General features: G+C 46.0%; 1 protein-coding gene across 1 annotated transcript in view; it reads right to left on the reverse strand.

Moving 5' to 3' along the window:
- Positions 1–1,855, reverse strand: part of NCR2 (natural cytotoxicity triggering receptor 2) — a 21,761-nt gene extending 19,906 nt beyond the window's left edge. The window contains 1 exon segment of the mRNA XM_027771883.1: positions 1,837–1,855. Within this exon segment, the coding sequence (XP_027627684.1) occupies positions 1,837–1,855 (19 nt within the window).
- Between the last annotated feature and the right edge of the window lie 19,375 nt (positions 1,856–21,230).

The following is a 21,230-nucleotide window of genomic DNA, read 5'->3' on the forward strand; positions in this document are numbered from 1 at the left end:
CTGAACCTGGACTCAATCCACAGTTGACTACGTGGGTGTCAAGCAATATAATCATTATGCCATCTGCTGGTCCTGTTAACGGATGGGAAAGTGTTGAGCTGCGTTGTGAAATCCTTGGTTCTTTGGGTCCAGATCACTAAAATTAGAGATCTGTCCCTAGGCGCAAAATGAAACTGCAACCACGAATGAAGTAGGTAGAAAAAAAGACTTAATAGAAAGCAAGGAAAGGAAAGCAAGAAAATACACCCAAAAAGATGGCTGGGCGGGCAGATTGCCAGATGACAACCGCGCTTGGTACTAGTTAACCGTTACTTTTATTACTAGAGGTCATGAATATTCATTAGTGGGAGGCTCCTTACGCTGCCTATGTTCTTCCTTTAAATTTGAATCCACACTTTTCCTGCACCTGCGCACCTTCCTCACAGGTAAAGAATGAGGAGCTTGATCACCTAATTGCGCATGTTGCCGGATGCAGCCAGGTTGCCCCAATTAGACTGCCCAGTTAGTCTATTGCCCTAATAGGAATTGGGGCATTGACCAAAAAACGCTTGCTTAGGTTTTTTTTTTTTTTTTTTTGAGAGATTTTTTCACTGTAGGGCGCGTGCGCTCGCCAGACAGACAGAGAGAGACATAGAGACAGAAAGCGAGAAATCACCTCCCAGGGGGGATGGTCACGCCTCAATCCCTTCTCCTCCATTCTCCTTGCTTAGGTCTTTTTGATAAGAGAAAAATCTACGAGTGATCCTGTGTACTTCCCTCAGGCCTCAAGGAAGGAAGATGGCAAATTGCCTCGCCCTCCTGGCACCTGGAGCTAGATGAGCCTTTCGCTTTTCTCTTAGGGCTGCCTGCTCACGGCTAACTAGCTGCCTACCACAGTCCCCCCAGCATGGATTTGAAGCTGCTAGGTCTAGGGCTCGAACCGCACAGCCAGCCACTTTAACCACCACACCTCCTATTGGTCCTGAGTCTTTAGCACTTTTTTTTATTATTTAATTTTATTTATTCTTTCATTTTAATTTGATCAGAGAGACACACACACAGAGACAGACAGAGAGAGAGAGAGAGGGAAAGTGAGAAAGCAAGCCGTCAGGTACGGGACTCAAACCGTGGTTGACCATGTGGGAATGTCCAGCCCCTTAACTACCATGCCACCTACTTGTCCCTCTTTAGCAGTTTTAAGATTTTTTAAAGATACAATTTATTGGCCAACAGGTGGTGTGGAGGTTGGGGAGACTTGATCTTACATGGCCAACAACACGATTTGAGTCCAGGAACTGCAGCTTGAAAACACTGTGAGTTCTTGTGTCATATCATAGTTGCCCAAAGTCCTGAGAGGAGAGTGTAGGAGAATGGATTGCGGTGTGGCCATCCACCTAGGGGGTGATCTCTCTCTCTCTCAATCTCTCTCTCTCTCTCCAGCAAGGACACATCTCTCATAGCAAACCCAAAAATAAATAAACGAATAAATAAGAAAAATTTTTAAAAGATGCAATATACCAAGAAAGAGAGATTATATACCAAGGACTTCAGATGTTTGTGGTAAAATGAAATTAAAGTATGAGTTTATTTTGGTGCGAAAAATTTGAAATTCATACACTTTTTTTTTTTAGTAAGTGACATGTTCCGTGGACCTCATGAAGCCCACTCCCACCCCCACCCCCTCCCAGGACCCTTGGAGTGCCCTCGAAACCCAGCTGCAGTCTGCGGGGCACTGTCAATCTCATGCCTCCTCAGGGAGCTCTGCAGAGTTAGTGCCCGAGAGGGAACCACGGCCCCCGTCAGGTGGGCTGATTCCGAGCCATTGCTGTGCCCCCTGGACGCCTGCTCCCACTCTACCTTGGGGCAGTGCTGTCATCCTCACAGCCGCAGTGAGCAGAGACCGAGCAAAGTCCATGGGACAGACTAATGGAGGCCCCGGGCAGGATGTCCGACGTAGCACTCCAGGGAGTGAGGACAGGAAGGCGGACTAGAGGCTCAGAGCTGGAGGATGATGAGGGAGCAATGCCAGCACTTGCCAGTCTGGTGCTGGGGCACAAAGCATGCCTTGCACTTGCTGTCCTGAGCCCCTCAGTGGGTTCATGGGGAGGCAGGACTTCTCTTTGTCGCAGATCTGAGGGCTGGAAGCTGTCGGTGACTTCTGAGAGCTGCACTTCCTATTCAGTGGTGGCAGCAGAGGCTGGAGTCTGGCTAAAGCCCGACCCACAGGCAGGACAGGAAGTCGGGGCGCGGTGGAGGCTCTCACCAAATCATCACCCATGCAGAGGGGAGCTCCTGGGGGTTTCCTACCTACCGCGGAGCTAGTGGGCCCCTCTCTGGGTCTTAGTACTCTCCAGTCAGGGTGGGGAGCCCCTCCTGAGGGCAGGAAGGCGGCCCAACCCCGGCTGGCACAGAGGCCTGTCTGCGTGCGAGGGAGCAACCGTTTTCCCACGCCGTGGGGTAGGTCCTGGGGGTACTGGTGTTGAGTTCCCTCAGGCACCAGGGAGTACAAGTTAGGGGAAATTCTCAGTAGCACAGACACAGTATTTCCTGTGTATTTGTCACGCTCAGTGTTCCTCACCACTCACACCCAGTACTATATAGGTCCTTGCTTACTGCCCATTAAACCTGCCTGTGCAGTAGAACATGAATACCGAAATTCCATGGCGGTTGGTATTTCAGTGTTAAACATTGTGCTATGCATCTCAGGCTGTGGTATAGAGGTGACAGCGGGGACCTCAGCTGGGGCTTGGGTGGCCTGGGTACACATTGCTGTGTTCCTATGTGTTGTAACGAGTCCAGGACTGTGCAGTGTGGAACGGGGCCTGATCTCAGAGGCCGAGAGGGCTGAATGTGAGGTGTGCCCTCGTCATTTCAACCATGTTCCGGGCCTTGAGGCCTCTGCCCTCCCTGGGACCACAGAGGCTGAGGGCCCCTCAGTCCAGGCTGTAGCCTGCTCGTCCCTGGGGTGTTGGAGATGGGAGGAAGGCCATGGGGAGGAAGAGGCCTTCGCCCTTCCCTCTACACACAGAGGCTGCCCCGCCCCACGGGCTTGGCGCTTACTGAGACAAGGCCTTTTCCTTCCCCAGTCTTCCCCTTTGTGTGCGGGGGCATCTGGGCAGAGCCTCTCCCAAGACTTGTTCTCAGGTCCTGTGTACAGAGCCTGGAGGCTGAGAAGGGGTCTGAAGTGGTGGGGCTCCAGCCTCCCTTCCCTTCTGGGACCTTGGGCTACCTGTGCCTTAGAACTGCACCTGCTTCTCCAGAGTGCGGACCAGTCCAGCCTCGGCCAGGTTCTGAGCCCAGGCAGGTCGCAGGTCTCACCGCAATAGAGAGGCCTGGTCTCGGAGCACAGGAGTCAGCAATTGCCCCAGCTGGATCCTCCCTGCATCTTCCTCCTTCTCTGTCTATGGAATCAAATCCCCCCTCTCCACTTCAGCTGCCCCAGTGCCCTGGTCTCTGTGCTGCGTGGACTCCTGGTGGCCAAGGGCCCGGTGTTGTCAGCCCTGTTTGTGTGTCTGCACTGCAGATGCCACGGGTGAGTGGGGCTGGGCTTGGCCTGGGGGCAGGCAGGGGTGAAATAGAGCAGATGGGGAGCTGTGCTGGGAAAGATGCTCCGTGGGAGGGGATGAGACAAAGACCTTGAAGGGAGGTGGTGAATTTTTATGCTAAAGCAAGAAAAAAGTTTTTGATCTTTTAAAAAATAATTATGAAAAAGAAAAAAAAAAGGGGGGGGGACCAGCAGTTAGCGTAATGGCTATGTCGCTGGACTCCTACGTAGTCGACCGCAGTTCACATCCCAGACCCGGTGGCTTAAACTCACGCTGGGCGTGTGTGCGTGAGTGCCCAAGATCCCAAGAGGAGAATGGAGGAGAAGGGATTGCAATGTGGCCATCCCCCCGGGGGGTGATTTCTCGCTTTTTATCTTTCTGTCTCTCTCTGTCTGTCTGGCAAGCACACGCGCTAGCAAAAAATAAAAAACTCTCCAAAAAAAAAAAAAACACATTATATTTAAAGTGGTTTTTAAAGTGTATATATTTCTTCCATGAGCAAAAGAGATAGAGAGACAGGCACCCCCAACAGTGTCTTCATGACATAATTCACCTCCAGCTTCAGGCAGCTTTGGATCGTGGGTATGTGTACGCTTGGTGTTCTCAGGGAGGTCTCTGGACACGAACCCAGAACCTTCTCATGTAGGTTAGCCTTGCAGAGCATCGTGTTACTGCTGTGCCACCATCTGGCCCTCTATAAATTTTTTTTTTTTTTTTGGAGAGATTTTCACTGTAGGGGGGCGGCGCCCGCCACAACGGGTGCGTGCGCTCGCCAGACAGACAGAGAGAGACATAGAGACAGAAAACGAGAAATCACCCCCCAGGGGCGATGGTCACGCCGCAATCCCTTCTCCTCCATTCTCCTCTCGGGATTTTGGGCACACACGCACACGCGCCCAGCGTGAGTTTTAAGCCACCGGGTCCGGGACACGAACAACAGTCGACTACGTGGGAGTCCAGCGACATAGCCATTACGCTAACTGCTGGTTCCTTATAAATATTTTAAATGGTAAGGGAGATGGGATGAGAAAAATGGACAAAGCAGTGGACCCAGCTGTTGGGTACCCTGAAGCCAGAACCAGTGGGTGACAGCCCTGGGCATGAGGTTGAGTGTGGCCTCCCTGTGGTCAGCTAGGTGAGGACAAAGACTATGAGGACAACCCAAACTTGAATGAAAGCAGCGGGGAACTGGACTACACGCCTCACAGGAGAGAAGCCTGAAGAGAAGAGATTTAAACAAATGTGGCACCAGGCCTGTGGTCAGGCAAGAGCTCCTGATGACAGCTACAGGAGCTGGCAAGGGAGCGGTCAGTGGCCTGCTGGACGCCTGGACAGCAGAGGTGCAGGGGCTGTGGACAAGTCTGCAGAGAGAGTCCCCCAGAGGAGCACGAGAGTCACTGGGCTGTCCCCCAGGCCCGGTCCCCCAGATCCTCACAGGGACCCTGACCTGAGCCTGGGTTAGTTTAACTGCCTTAAGATGCATCCAGTATACGTTTTCCAGGTACCCCAAGGGGTAGGAGTGGGGTGAGCCACCACAAACACCCTTGTTATTGCTGTCTCTGGGATCCGAAGTTGGAGCTGCCTCCAAACACTCATCCGGGTCACCCCAGGGAGGCTAGTGTCAATGTGGCAAAAGTGAATTCAGTTCAAGGCAATTCACTCAGGAAACGTACCCAGAGCCATGAGGAGTGGACCTCCAGAATCCAGCCAACCTACAGCTCAGTGCTGTCATCTGAAAATCACATGGAGGGACAGCTCCTATTTCACTGGATTAGTGAGGGGATGATGTGAAATATTATATGTAAGAGTTTGGTCTTAATATACTAGACTATTATTGTTAAGTAAAAAAAGAATTTGGGCCAGCCAGTGGCATAGTGGTTGAGGTGACTGGATCCCATATGACCAACTGTGTGGTTTGAGTTGCAGACTCGTGGCTCAAAAAACATGCCAGGTGTGTGTGTGTGTGTGTGTGTGTGCACGCACATACCCAGAATACCAAGAGGGAAGTAGAGGAAAAGGGGTCATGGCATGGTCAACTCCCTCAGAGATGACTTCTCACTTTTTGTGGTTCTCTCTCCAGAGAACACACACACCCTCTAGCAAACCAAAAAGAAGAGAAAATAAAAGAATTCTAGCTTGTTTGCATTGAAAAAAATACTTTTTTTGCACTGTATGGGTCTATTAAGGGAGTTATAACATCTCTAATGTATATTTGTTCTTAAGGGTGGTCTCGTCATTTTAAAAATTAAAAACCAGGCAGCAGAAGGGTAAGGTCAGACTCATATTTACTTTAGATCATTAAAGTGTCCTGAAAGTGAAACAAGAGGGCATATTTTTTAGTGAGTTATTAATCTCAAATGTGTACACTGAGTTTTAGAGTTTGAGGCATCTAAGTCATAAACTCATGCTGTAAATGACTTGGACTCTGGAAACACATACCCTCTTTTCTGTACCTGCTGGGGCTCTTTGGGCTCTGACATTTCTGAGCAAATTGCCAACCCTCTAAAAGCCTCTGTTTACTTCTTTTTAAAAATGAATATATAAATGTGTGTGTGTGTATTAAATGGGTATATAGATATATCTTTTAAAAAGTGATATATACATACAGCCAAGTGATCTTTGACAAAGGGTACAGGTCAATTCAGTGGGAAAAGGAAAAAACTGGGTATCCACCTGCAGAAAAATGAACCCCTTTATGTCACCACTAGCAAAAATCAACTCAAAGTGGATCAAAGGTCTAAACCTAAGACCTCAAACTATAAAACTGGTGGAAAACACTGATTGCAGCTTTATTCACGATTGCGGTAGACAAAATCTGCTCAGTCAGAAAAGCGCTTGCACAACTATATTGCAGCTTTATTCACGATTGCTAAGACATGGAACCAACCCAAATGTCAACGAACAGAAGAATGGATTGAAAACATGTGGCACATATAATACTATTATATATGTTATATAATATATTATTATAATACTCCATGGAATACTGTTCAGCCATAAAAAACAACAAGGCCCTGGAATTTGCTAGAAAGTTCATGTATATGGAAGATTTATTGCTGAGTGAAGCAAGTCATGCTATGAAAGAGGGATATCGTATGTCTCCACTTACATACTGACTGTCCACACTATGTGGTAGAGACTGAAAGTCTGGAGGATATAAAAGCATTAAAAATTGTTATGGACACTAGAGACAAAGTGGAAAGAGAGTGTGGAAGAGGAAGAGCATAGGAAAGGAAATTTGGGGGAAACAATAGAGAAGTAAGACATTCGTGGGACACAGATATGGTTTATTATCTGTTGATGAGGATGTGTATAGTATTCCCAACTGGGCAGAACAGAGGTGTATATCATGCTGGGTAAAGTCTCTTTACAATCTAAATGATGTATAGTGCTCGCATGTATAAATAATAATAATAAAGAAAAAATGGATATATATATATGTATATATATCTCTTTTAAAAATGGAGATCTGTATTTGTTCATTTGCTTTAATTTGTTAGAGGGCATGTAGAGTCAGAAAGAGAGGGAAAGTGAGAAAGCATCCCACATGTCCACACGTGCAATGACTGCAATCCTTTCTCTTCCATCTCTCCCTTCAGATTTTGGGCATGCATGCACACATGCTTAGAGTGTTTTTCAGGCCACCAGGTCCAGAACTCGAACTGCACAGTTGGCCATGTTTGATCCAGCCACCTTAACCACCATGCCAATGTCTGGCCTAAAAAAATGGGTATGAATGGATGTCTAAGATGATATCCATATAATGTATAACTGAGTAAACCCTTTAAAACATTTATGAGGGGCTGGCAGGTGGCATGGTTGTTAAAGGCGCTGGACTCCCACATGACTGACCACGGTTCAAGTCCCAGACCTGGCAGCTTGCTTTCTCATTTTCCCTCTCTCTCATTCGGTCCTTCTCTGGTCAAATTAAAATAAATAAATAAAGTTAAATAAAATAATTCTTAAAAGATTTATAGAAATACTTATGACATGATATTCCCTCAATCAATGGCCATCATCACTAATAATCAATACCCACAATACCACGCTTGCTTGACTTTCAGTTACATGGAGGACTTGAAAAGTTTGTGGCAAAATGAAACTAAAATATTTACTTTGGTGCAAAAATTGTTTGAAATTCATGGCTGTTTTTCCCATGGACTTTTTCAAGAACTCGCTCTCTTTGTTTAACATATATACATAACATAGCTGTGCAGAGAAGTTCTAAAAGAAAATAAATATAAAATTTATATAATGTTTTGGTGGAACAGAACTTTTTACCCATGATCCTAAGGTTGGCAGCTATACAGGGAAGGATCATAGGCCATTCAACATCCAAATCAAAACTTTGACATTGTAAAAAAATATGATAAATGAAATAAAAAATAAATCTCATTGTGAGTAAATGCTTCGTGCTGGCAAGTAAAGGGTTATTAAACTTCATATGAAAGTATTTTAAATAATAAGGGAAAATGAATATTTTAATGGAAAAAGGATAAGGCGGTGTGTAGGTAATTTTCTACAGAAGAAATATAAGTGAGCAATGTTCATAAAATGTACTCAAAGTGAATATTATTAACATAAGGGCAAAACCTTCCTTCTCACCGGATTGACAAGAATGGAAACATATGATGATGCCAGGCTAGGGGAGGTTTTAGGGAAAAGGAAATCGCATATTCTGCTGGGTAAAAATAATTGAGACCACCTTTCTCAAAGACAATGTGGTAAGTGGAATCAAAAATCCCTTTCAAAAAAGAAATCATCTTTGACTCAGCAACTCAAAAATAGAAACTGAAATACTGTTGTTGTAGCATTGTTTTACATTTTACCGTCTCATCAAAATAATGCATATACATATCCTCAAATATCGTATCTTTAAAAAGTGTGTGTTATCAATGCATATCAATAAAAACGCAGCAGTTCTCTGCCTCGGCACTCTAGATGCTAATTTTTCCAAGGAAGTCTCTTTAAAGTAATTGAAAAAAAATTGCTAGAGGGTGCATGTGCTTGTCGGAGAGAGAGAGAGAGAAGGAGAGAGAGAGAGAGAGAGGGAGAGAAGGAAAGTGACAAATCACCCCCAGGTGGAATGGCCATGCCACAATCCTTTCTCCTTCTCCTCTTGGACTTGGAGCACGTACACACATGTACCCGACTTGTTTTTCAAGATGCTAGGTCCAGTACTTGAACCATGGACTTGATCATGTGGGATCCAGTGCCTTAATCACCACGCCACTTACTGGCCCATAATTTTTATGATTATCCTTATACTGATATATATATTTTTTGTGGTTTTAGGTATTATCCATTAAAACTTGTACTATGGAAAATGAGGATTGTTTCCTCTCTCTCTCTTTTTTTTTGGAGAGGTTTTCTCTATAGGGCGCGTGCGCTCGCCAGAAAGACAGAAAGAGACAGAGAGACAGAAAGTGAGAAATCACCCCCCAGGGGGGATGGCCAGGCTGCAATCCCTTCTCCTCCATTCTCCTCTCGGGATCTTGGGCACGCACGCACATGCGCCCGGTGTGAGTTTAAGCTACCGGGTCTGGGACGCGAACCACGGGCGACATAGCCATTATGCTAACCACTCGTCCCCCAGGATTGTTTCTCTTTGACACTACTCTTCCACTTATTCCTGTCCCCTGCTTTTAGTCTCCCAAGAGTTAAATACAGATACTAGTAAAATTAATATTTAGATGTTAATATTTACATCTCATGAACATGTCAATATTTTTCATAATCTAGTCATGTAGTTTAATATTTTCTTTTTGGTACAACTTTTTATTTCCCGTGAAGTTATTAGTTTCTTATTTTAAAATTTGCTTCATAGTCTATGCACCGTTATCAATTCTGTTCTAAACTCTATACTAAAAGTATAAATTTCTTCCCACTGTGTTTGTATATATTGGTTCTCAACTGGTTTTTTTTCCTCCAAGACATCCCTGTGTGGGTTAATGTCTGTCTGCCCCAATCTAGACTAGCTTCCCTCCAGGTTCCCAGCATAGCCAAAATATGCCTCCCGTTATAGGCCTGAGCCCACTCCTTGCGACTCTCCTTGTCCCTATCCAATGCTAGAAGTGCTCTCTCCTGTTAGAGCGACCATAGTCGCTGAGCCAAATCCAGCCTGAACAACTGAAAAAGTGCTGACTCCAAAGACAGGAAGTGACAGAGCACGGAGGGCCAGTCGATGGTGTTGCTGAAAGGAAGGCCAGCAGAATAAAAACATGAGCAAATAATACAGGCTTATAGGAGGAAAGGTTTTTGAAGTGAAAGATCATATATGCGCAGCTCTGTTAATAACCAGGCCAGGGACCAGCAGATGGTGTAATGGTTACCACACTGGACTCCCACGTAGTTGGCTTGAGTCTGGAACCTGGCAGCTTAAAACTCATGCCAGGCCCATGTGCATGCATGCCCAAAATCCAGAGAGGAGAATGAAAGAGAAGGGTTTGAGGTGTGGCCATCTCCCTGGGGGTAAGGGGGATGATTTCTCGTTTTCTGTCTCTCTGTCTCTTTCTGTCTCTGGTGAGTACATGCATCCTATAGCAAAAAATCTCTCTTAAAACAAACAAACAAAAACACCTCAGCCTGGGTGCATGTGCGTGCATCCCCCAAATCCTGAGAGGTGAATGAAGAAGGTATTGCAGTGACATCCCCCCCACCTCCCCAGGGTCTTGCTTTCTGTCTCTCTTTCTCTCCAGTGAGTGCATGGGCCCTACAGGAAACAATTTCTCTAATAAAATAAAATAACCATGCCAGATTTTGCTGGGTAAAAAATCTGGTGCACATGAGCCTGGCATGAGTTTCAAGTTGCCTGATCTGGGACTTGAACTGCAGTCGACCATGGGGAGTCCAGTGCCCCAACCACTATGCCACCTGCTGACTCCAACAAATCAATTTCTATTACAATCAAAGGGAAGAACTGTTATTCTAGTTGGGTCTCATAAGTCATCTTACTGTGTGAAGACAAGTAGATGGTGTTACATGTGATAAAATAATGTCTTTCTTGCCAAAGAAACAAAACACTTCCTCCGATTGACTGATAATTAAAGTTTGCAAAGGACCAACTGGTGGTGAGAAGCACTAAGACAAGTCCTGTGAGACATAAATTTATATAATTTATTGCATTCAAATTAAAAAGGTGACCAGAAATGATGTCCATAAAATCACATTTCACAGTTGCTTATTGTTTGTGAATATGTATGTGAATAATTTTGCATATAGATCTGATATCTAGGTAAACTAATAGTCTCGCCAATTATTTGAACTAATTTGATTTTTCATTTATTACTTGTATTTAGTTCTAAAATAAATAAGTTTATTCTATTGTAATTAGTGTAAAGTTTAAAATGCATAAAATGTTAAAAATAAGAAAACATATATACATATGTATACTAATAAAACATATAACTTAAACATATAATGAAATACAAGAATGGGGACCAGCAGTTGGCATGATGGCTATGTCACTGGACTCCCATGTAGTCGACCACGGTTGGAGTCCCCGACCCGGCGGCTTAAACTCACGCCGGGTGTGTGTGCGTACGTGCCCAAGATCCCAAGAGGAGATTGGAGAAGAAGGGATTGTGGTGTGGCCATCCCTCCTGGGGGTGATTTCTTGCTTTCTGTCTCTCTGTCTCTCTCTGTCTTTCTGGTGAGTACACGAGCCCTATAGTAAAAACCTCTCCAAAAAAAGAAAAATAAGAAAAAAAATGCAAGAATGCCCATCCAGAAAGGTAAGACATTTTAAATTAAATGATTAAATATGTTGCTGGAAAAAATATACATAGAAATATTGGGTCATTGGAAAAGTCATGATGTACTTTTCTACATTTTTCTATGCAAAAATGCATCATGACTTTTCCAACAACCCAAAACATATATATTAGGAATGATTTACTAGTTGAAACTATAAATATAAAATGTATTAGGAAATATGTGGGGGACCAGCAGACGGCATAATGATTATGTCACTAGATTCCCATGTAGTCTACTGCAATTTGAGTCTCGGACTCGCGTACGGTGTGTGTGCATGCGTGCCCCAAATCCTGAGAGAAGAATGAAAGAGAAGGGATTGTGGCATGGCCATTATCCCTGGGGGATAATTTCTCTCTGCCTCTTCAGTGACTGAACGCACCATATAGCAAAAATCTCTCTAAGAAAACATGAATTAATGTAACCGTATAATCACAAAAAATAAAAATCCTGATTAGACAGTGTATTGGCCTCCTAGGGCTACTTTAACAAATTGCTACAAATTGAGTCACAACAGAAAGTTTTTCTTTCACAGTCTGGAGGCCAGAAGTCTGAGGTCAAGGTGCTGCCAGGCCACGGTCTCTCTCCATGTTTCTAGAGGAGAAGCCATTCCTTGCTTTTGCAGCTTCTGAAAACTCCAGGATATTAGCTGGAAAACCATTGGAACAAAAGGAGAATTCATTCATTTGTATGATTCATTAAGTATTTATTGAGAGCCTACCATTCTTGACACAAGGGAAAGATAAATTAGACAAGTTTTTTTTATAATATTGTGACAATCAATTTTAAATTAAGCATTTAAAATAAATAAGAATCCATTAGAACAGCAGTAACCATTTCAGCCACAGAAATATTTTTACAGTATTTAACAGTGAAGTCACCTGGGTCTCCAGCTTCAAGAGCAATATGGGCAAAGATAAAATGCCACCAATACTTCAGAGAGAACTAATGTGAGAACTAGGTGAGCAGGTGGCATGGTGGTTAAGGAACTGGACTCCCACAAGGCCAATCATCGTTTGAGCTCTGGGCCTGCTGGCTTGCTTTCTCACTTTCCCTTTCTCTCTCTAATCAAATTAAAATAATAGTAAATGAGTGAAAATCAATAATTATTTTTTAGAAAATAAAAATTGATGTTATTCATGATATTGAAAGGAAAGGCAATACGCTAAGTAATCCTTTAAAAAAGCTGCAAGAATCAATACTTGAATTTAGCAATATTTCAGAGTACAAAGTCAATAAATAGAAAACTCAAATTGAATTTCTATATCATTGCAGTACATCATAGAAAAATGAAATAAAAAATGATGGCGTTTACAAAGCATCCAAAACCATTGAATACTGAGGGATGAATTTCACAAAATATATGTAAGACCTATACACTCAAAACTACAAAATATTGATGAGATCAACTGAAGAAAACCTAAATAGATGGAGATAAACAGCATGTTCCTGAAGTAGGAGACTCAATATTGTTAAAATGTTAATTCAGGTCAGCCAGCGGCATAGTGATCCAGGTAGCTGGATCACACATGGCTAGCTGTGTGGTTTGAGTCCCAGATCCGGCACTTTGAAAAACACGGCTGTCATGTGTGTGCATACCCAAAATCCTGAGAGATTGCAGCCTGGCAATCCCCCATGAGGGGGGCTTTCTCACTTTCTCTACCCCTCCCCCCGTTTCTCTTTGGTGAGTATATACATCTTATAACAATTTTTTTTAAAAGAATTATTTTATTTTACTTATTATTTGTAGTATTATTTAATTTGACCAGAGAGAGACAGAGAGAGAGAGAGGAAAAGTGAGAAAGCAGGCCACCAGATCTGAAACTCCAACCACCTTTGGTCATGTGGGAATCCAGCACCCTAACTACCATGCCACCTGCCTGATCCCTAGAGCAAAATTTTAAAGAACGTTAATTCTCACCAATTGATGTACAAGCTCAGTACAATCACAGACTGAATCTTAGCATTTCTGCTCAACTGACAAGGACATTCTCAAATGTACGAAGTGCAGGCCAGCCGTGGTGGCTCAGCAGCAGTGCCATGCTGGATGATGCTGACATACGTTCAAGGTCTCGGTTGGTGTCCTGAGGTCTCCCTCGCACCTGGTGCCAGTGCATGCCCCTGGTCTCGGCTGACCAAGGCTGGGAGTGGATTGTGGTGAGAAGACTCTATTGGGAGGGGTAGCTCTCAAGAAAGAAAGAAAGAACTTTTTTTAAAAAAGGGAGGTGTAGGCGGTGCTGGGAAAGCTCAGACCCATTAGGCTCTGAGACACCTTGCCTGGAACATTCTCCTGGGCTGGTGGGAACCCATGCGGGGCCCAGGGCAGAGGGTCCAGGGATAATGGCCACGCCACAATCCCTTCTCTTTCATTCCAGGGGTTAAAACACCTACAGGAAGCCCAGGGGAAGTCCACCCAGAGTTACCCACCTCAGAGATTGGAAGGGAGGGTGTAACGTCTGTTCTACAGACGGAAACTGGGTCTGGCGGCCAGGAGCCACATCAAGGGGAAGGAGCAGCAGGTAGAACTGCCCCTTACGCTCCTGGGACAGCTGTGGTCTCAGCTCATCACCGATTCTTCCTGGTCTGAATCTTGGGCTCAGGGAACAAGGTTCAGGCTTTTCCAAGAAGGGTCCACAGAGTGGGATTTCAGAAGCTATGGTGGGGAGACCGGGTCGGCGGGGAGACAGGGTCGGGGGCTGTTTCCTCGCACAGGGCCATTTCCCGCCAGGGACCCCTAGTCCTGCGTTTCCTGGGCAGCTCCCACAGTCCAGTGCTCACACGCCCGCGTGCCCCCAGCTCCTCCTGGGAGGGCCGTGCCAGCGAAGAGGCAATGCTCCACAGGACTGGGGACGGCAGGCTCATCAGGGGCCCTGTCTCTGCAGCATCTCTTCTCGGGGATCCAAGTGCGCTCTGGGCAGCGCCGACAGCTGGGACGCTGGTCCTGCGGGAGCGTGTTCCCTCTACCCACGCTGGAGGCGCCTAGAACCCGCGACTCCCCCTCCGAGTGCTGGGTCTGCTGGGAGTGCACCCCCTGTTACACAGTCGAGAAGGAGTTGGTGGAGCCAAGGACCGCGCAGTGTGCTCTCCGGATGCTGCCGGGAGAAAGCGGGGAAGGATCAGCCCGAGGCTGCGGAGAGCGCGCACGCACGCACACACAGACACGCATGCACGAGCTCGTGATATTAGCACCCTCTGGCCAGCAGGGGGCAGGGCAGCCCGTCTGTTCAACCTCGCTGTGCGCTCAGAGGGCTGAACTCTGCAATGCTCCTGTACAGCCCTCAGCTCTGGGCTCCGCTTCCTGCTTCCGGTCCTACTGAGGAGGGTACGTGTCCTTTCAGTGTTGGGCCTGAGCCCAGGGATCCCATCAATTCACTGGAAACCTTAAGGAATCGGCAACCCTCGGAATGGAAGAATATATTTGCAAACTATGCCTCGGATAAGGGACCGATAATCAGAAAATACAGGTGGAACTCAAGTAGCTTACCCGGAAAACAAAAACAAAAACAAACCAATCCAATTAAAACACGAGCGAATGAGCTGAACAGACAACTCTTTAAGGAAGACTTACAAACAGCCAAAAAGCGTACATAAAAATGCTCCACATCCTTTATCACATGGCAGATGCAAATCAAACCCACAATGAGATGCCACCTGACCACAGTCAAAATGGCTAAGATGAAAAAAAAAAACATAAAAAATAAGTGCTGGTGAGGCTGTAGTGAAAAGGGAACTCTCCTACACTGTTGGTGGAAATGTAAATTAGTACAGCCACTGTGGAGAACAATATGAAGATGCCTCAAAGAGCTACAAATAGAACTAGCAATTCTACTCCTGGGTATATACCCAAAGGATAGGAGAATGCTCAGTCAGAAAAGTGCCTGCTCCTCCATGTTTATTGCAGCATTATTTACACTTGCTAAGACATGGAACCAGCCCAAATAACCACGAACGAATGAGTGGACTGAAAAGGTATGGCACATACACTCTATAGAATACTACTCAGCCATAAAAATACAAGCAAAAAAAAAAAAAAAAAACAAGATCCTGGTATTTGAGAGGAAAGTACATGAATATGGGAGATTTACTGCTAAGTGAAGCAAGCCAGATTATGAAAGAGAGACATTGTATGTCCCCACTCAATATAGACCAAATATTGGGCCCAGCAGTTGGCGTAATGGCTATGTCGCTGGACTCCTATGTAGTCAACCACGGTTCAAGTCCCAGACTTGGCGGCTTAAACTCACACTGGGTGCGTGTGCGTGCGTTCCTAAGATCCTGAGAGGAGAATGGAGGAGAAGGGATTGTGGTGTGGCCATCCCCTCTGGGGTGGGGTGATTTCTTGCATTCTGTTTCTCTGTCTCTGTCTTTCTGGTGAGCACACACACCCTACAGCGAAAACCTCTCCAGTATGTATGTGTATATATAATATATGTGTATGTGTGTGTATATATATGAAATATCAGCACTCTATGGCAAAAACTGAAGACTAGGAGGTATAAAGCATGGAGAGCAAATGTGGATACTAGAGACAGTGTGGGAGGAAGGTGAGAAATGAGAGGGTGAGAGGGAGAGAATCAAGGAAAAAAAAGAAAGGAAAAATATTTAAGACATCAAAATGGAAAATTATCTCTTGATGATAATGTGTATGGTAATATCTCTGACCATACTCATATACAGTGTATTTATGTTGGGAAAATTCATTTTGCAAGCTGTAATGATATACAGTGATGGGAGATTTAAAAAAAAAAAAAAGAAAAAGGAAAAGAAAAGAAAAAAGGGAATCACCTAGACTCCCACGCCTTAGTCCCTCACAGAGAAAGGCATTAGTGGTGACTGTTTTATAAGAATGTTGTGGAAATTAAATTAAAACCAGTCTTTCCAGACTTGTGTCCCTCCTGAGGTCCCCTGGGAGCTTTAAGCGTGCTGATCCCACCCACTGGACCTCATGTAACTGGTCTGGAATGGCTTGGGTTTCGGCATTTAAACAATAACCGCAGGTGACTCTTAGATGTAGACAAGTCTGAGAATACCAGAGTTAGATATGCCTGTGACCAGGCTTTGTAAACTCTACATTGCAAATGCAGTTTTACTTCTTTTTTACCGAGGTCTCTCCTTTTCTCCCTGTTTCCATAAGACTGAAATTTCATCCCGTCTCTTCTTATACCCCCTGCTTCCTGCACAACCTCTCAAAATGGAAAATCCAGATTTTTTTCTCACGATCTGAATTTGCCTTATTCAAATAGTCACTCCCACAACCTGCACAAAATGTTCCCCAATGTGCTATCTGACTTAAAAACCCTCTATGATAAATACTTGTGGGCACCAAGGAAGACCGTCAAGGTCCTGCGAGTCCAGGAAACGGTGGAAGGTGTGTGGCCAGGGTGTCCGGTCGGCTTCCCCAGTGGGCTCAGGCTCGGACTTGGGTTCCCGCTGTGTAGTTCTGCCAGGTGCCTGAGAGCACAACCAACCCACGTTCAATTTAGATAAGCTCCTCAGTCCCTGTAACTCATTATTTCATGTTTATTTGCAGCATGGTTAATGTTCATGACAGTAGAGAAGGGAAATGTATTTGTTTCTAATACCACGTAGGGTCCCTGGGAGCTGAGTGCACACCTATGCATGAAAGAGTCCATTAAACATGAAATAATGCGGGTTTTGGCATTTTGGTGATTGGAAGGATTGTTCTATACATCTTGGGATGTGTTAGGGAGGTGTGGAAGAGGTGCAGTGACACTTGAGAACATTAGTTGGGACAAGTGGTGGCCTGGGAATGCCTTACTGTGGTTCTTGCATGTTGTAATGAAGTCAGGCCACACCGTCTCTGAAAGTCCCCATAGAACACGTTCTCAGGGGCTCTGAGTCTGGGAGTGACGCTGCTTACTCTGTGTCATTTTGACCCTACACTTTCTTGGTCGGGAGGAGGTCTCTGCTTTCCCTAGGGATCAGAAGAGCTTCAGGCTGGTCAGGCCTCAAATACAAGGAGCCTTAGATGGTTTGTGGAAAAATGGGATTAAAGTACACGTTTGTTTTGGTACAAAAACAATACTAAAACCCATGTGTAGTATTTTTTCATAATACGAATTTTCCACAAACTTTTCAAAGGCTCCTTTGCAGTTCTCTGAGTCCCCGTTGTCTACTTGTCATTTCCTGGAGTGCTGGAGATGGGCAAAGCCGGGGTCTGGAAGGATGAGGCAAAGGAGAGACAGACTGAGAGAAGTTGAACATCCTCTTACTTCCATCCCAGTTTCCTCTAGGAACTTTCAGCTTGCACTTGCTGGGTAGGGGTGGGCTGGGCTGGGAAGCTGGGTCCTCAGGGATGAGGCCCCTGCAGGGCAGTGATGACCCACCTTCCCCTCTGCCCACAGAGACATAGCCTGAAGTCTCATCTCCTTTCTCTGTGCCTCCTAATTCCTGCATCACCTCTCAAAATGTAAAATACAGTTTTCTCTCAAGATCTGAACCTGGCATAACCAAATATGCACTCCCATGACCTGCACAGCTTTCCTGAATGTGCTATCTGATGTTAAAACCCCGTATGGTAAATGTCTGTATGCAGCAAGGAAGACCGCAATGGTGTGTGAGTCTGATGTGGAGGGGCTGGGGCTGGGGCTGCAGCCCCTGTGGGTCCCTGTGGGTCTCATATTTATCCAGAGTCTTCCCCTTCATGTGTGGGACGTCTGGACAGAGCAAGGCCCATGCTGCCATGTCCACCTGTCCAGGAACACCCTGTGTCCAGCACAGGGAGGAGGAGGGCAATATGGCTTCAAAGGTCCCACACCTGCTGTGGCTGCTACTGGCCTCAGGTGAGGCGCGAGAAAGGGGTGACTCCAGGGACCAGGGTAAAGATTCAGAGAAATTGGGGGTAAGAAGGAGATGAAGCGGGCTCTAGGGACAGGTGGGACAGGAAAGAAGGATGGTGCTGGGGCTGGAGGGCTGCCTGGCACCCCAAGGGTCAGCATGCGTGGTTTCTCCTGAGGCCTCTCTTGTTGCCCTGTCGACGGCTGACTTCTCCACAGCCGTCCAGGATGCCTGCGTCACATGATGAAGGAGGGCAGAGAAGCAGGTTTCTCCAGAGTGTCTAGAATGAGAGAAAACTGGGAACTGTCAAATAGCAATGTACCTCGAGGTACACTTGGTGAAAAAATTTTTTTTTCTGGGGACCAGTTAGCGTAGTGGCTATGTTGCTGGACTCCCATGTAGTCGACCACTGTTCAAGTCCCGGACCCGGTGGCTTAAAACTTACACTGGGCATGTGTGCGTGCGTGCCCAAGATCCCGAGAGGAGAATGGAGGAGAAGGGATTGTGGCGTGGCCATCCCCCCTGGGGGATGATTTCTCGCTTTCTGTCTCTCTGTCTCTCTCTGTCTATGTGGCGAGCGCACGCGCCCTGTGGCAAAAACCACTAAAAAAAGAAAAAGAAAAAGAAAGGGAGAAATCACCCCCCCAGGAGGGATGGCCATGCCGCAATCCCTTCTCCTCCATTCTCCTCTCGGGATCTTGGGCACGCACGCACACATGCCCAGTGTAAGTTTTAAGCCACCGGGTCCGGGACTTGAACAGTGGTCGACTACATGGGAGTCCAGCGACGAAGCCATTACATCAACTGCTGGTCCCGAAAATCTCTCTCTCTTAAAAAAAAAAAAAAAAAGAGAGAAATTGGGCCCAGCCCAGTGGCCCATGTTAAAGGAGCCAGATCTCTTATGGCTAACTAGGCACTTCAAATCTCAGCCCTGGCAGCTTGAAAAACAGGCCAGGCATGTCGTGCGTGTGTCCCAAATCCAGACAGCATGGAGAAATGGAGGACAGGGGATTGTGACGTGACCATGTCCCATGAGGTGAGGGGCTCTTATTCCTGTCTCTCTCTGGTGAGTGCACACACTCTTACTGTTAAAAAAGAATAGAGATTGAGGATTTAATCAGGTCACTGAGGTAAAAATGTAAAAAACAAACTGACAGAGGAGTAAGCTGTGGTTTAAAAATAGAGTTAATCAGAAACAAGCTAAAAATAAGCTCAAACAACTGCTGCAATTTTGAGAGTTTTTTTTTTTTTTTTCGCTATAGGGAGCGTGCGCTCGCCAGACAGACAGAGAGAGACATAGAGACAGAACGCGAGAAATCACCCCCCAGGGGGGATGGTCACGCCGCAATCCCTTCTCCTCCATTCTCCTCTCGGGATCTTGGGCACGCACGCACACACACGGGAGTTTTAAGCCACCGGGTCCGGGACGCGAACCGCGGTCGACTACGTGGGAGTCCAGCGACATAGCCATTACGCTAACTGCTGGTTCCCAACTGCTGCAATTTTGGTACAAAGATAAAGGAAACTCCTGTTTGGAACTGTCTGCTGGTAGCGTAAAGAAACGAAATCGAGTACTACGTTTGATCTTATATTTGAGGACTTGATCCTCTGTCACCTCTAATGATGCACTGTATGTATTTCTGGCATTTCTGTAGAGATAACCTCTTTCTGATCCTTAGGCCTCCCCCCGCCCCTTGTCTCTCAGCATTCCCTTGGATTTCAGTGCAATGGTGACTGGAAGAGGTGGTAACGAGTATGCGTGTCTTGTTTGAAAACTGACAGGAAACACAAGTGCGTTTCCAGAGTCGGGATTTTCACTGTACAAGACCTCGCTCTGAGGCGAGAAGAAAGCCCTGCAGCTGACTGTTCCCCTCTGACTCTTAACCATGTGGTTTTAATTTTTCAAGTCTCGTCTTTTAGTTACGTGTTTGTCACTTATTCCTAATTTAATTATGGTGGCCAAATGTAGACTATATTCTAGGGCATAGTGAGCAGTTTCCAGCTTCCCCTGTGACAGAGGTGGTCATGTGACAGCCCTGGCTAATGTGATAGAAGGCCAAGTGTGTAGAGTAAATTCCAGAAACTCTCCTTAAGAAACAACTTTTAGGGAACCAGCAGTTAGCGTAATGGCTATGTCACTGGACTCCCACGTAGTCGACCACGGTTCGTGTCCCGGACCCGGTGGCTTAAAACTCACGCCGGGTGCGTGTGCGTGCGTGCCCAAGATCCCGAGAGGAGAATGGAGGAGAAGGGATTGCGGCGTGACCATCCCCCCTGGGGGGTGATTTCTCGCTTTCTGTCTCTCTGTCTCTCTGTCTGTCTGGCGAGCGCACGCGCCCTACACTGAAAATCTCTCGCTTTCTGTCTCTATGTCTCTCTCTGTCTGTCTGGCGAGCGCACGCGCCCTACAGTGAAAATCTCTCCAAAAAAAACTCTATGTCTCTCTCTGTCTGTCTGGCGAGCAAGAAGCAACTGTTAGGGGCCAGCAGGTGGCATGGTGGTTAAGGCGCTGGGCTCCCACATGACTGATCGCAGTTCAAGTCCTAGATCTGGTAGATCGCTTTCTCACTTTCCCTCTCTCTCTCTTTATCTAGGTCTCTCTCTGTTGAGTCTACATGTCCTGTAGCAAATTTAAAGACTCATAATAATGATAAATAAAATTTAAAAAAAATTTTAAGAAAAGAAACTTTTTTTCCCTCTTCACTCCCTTTACCCCAGGTAGTAAGCCACTACAGATGATCCTCGACTTATGATGGCTCAACTTAGGATTTTTTTTTATTTTGCAGTGGTGTGAAGTGATGGTCATTCAGTACAAACCTTCTTTGAATTTTAACACTTTAAAAAATATTTTCTTGGGGCGGCCAGGGGCTTCCACCCCCTGCGCGGTCGCGCGCCTAACGGCTGGCCCCCCTCCAGGGGCCCCGTGGACGGGGGCTCACGCCCCCTGCGCAGCCGCGCGCCGAACGGCCAGCCCCCCTCCGGGGCCGGCCTCCCTGGCCTCTCTGTGCTGGACCTCCCAGAGGCCGAAAACAAGGTTGAAGAACTTGCAACTTGAGAAGATGATAGCTACCAGCTCTGCATTACCTCAGGGGAAAACAAGAACTACTCTGCCATTCTTTTTTTTTTTTTTTTTGGAGAGGTTTTTGCTATAGGGCG

This window comes from Tupaia chinensis, unplaced genomic scaffold (genome assembly GCF_000334495.1).
Source record: "Tupaia chinensis unplaced genomic scaffold, TupChi_1.0 Scaffold000238_1, whole genome shotgun sequence".
Classification (NCBI taxonomy): Eukaryota; Metazoa; Chordata; class Mammalia; order Scandentia; family Tupaiidae; genus Tupaia; species Tupaia belangeri.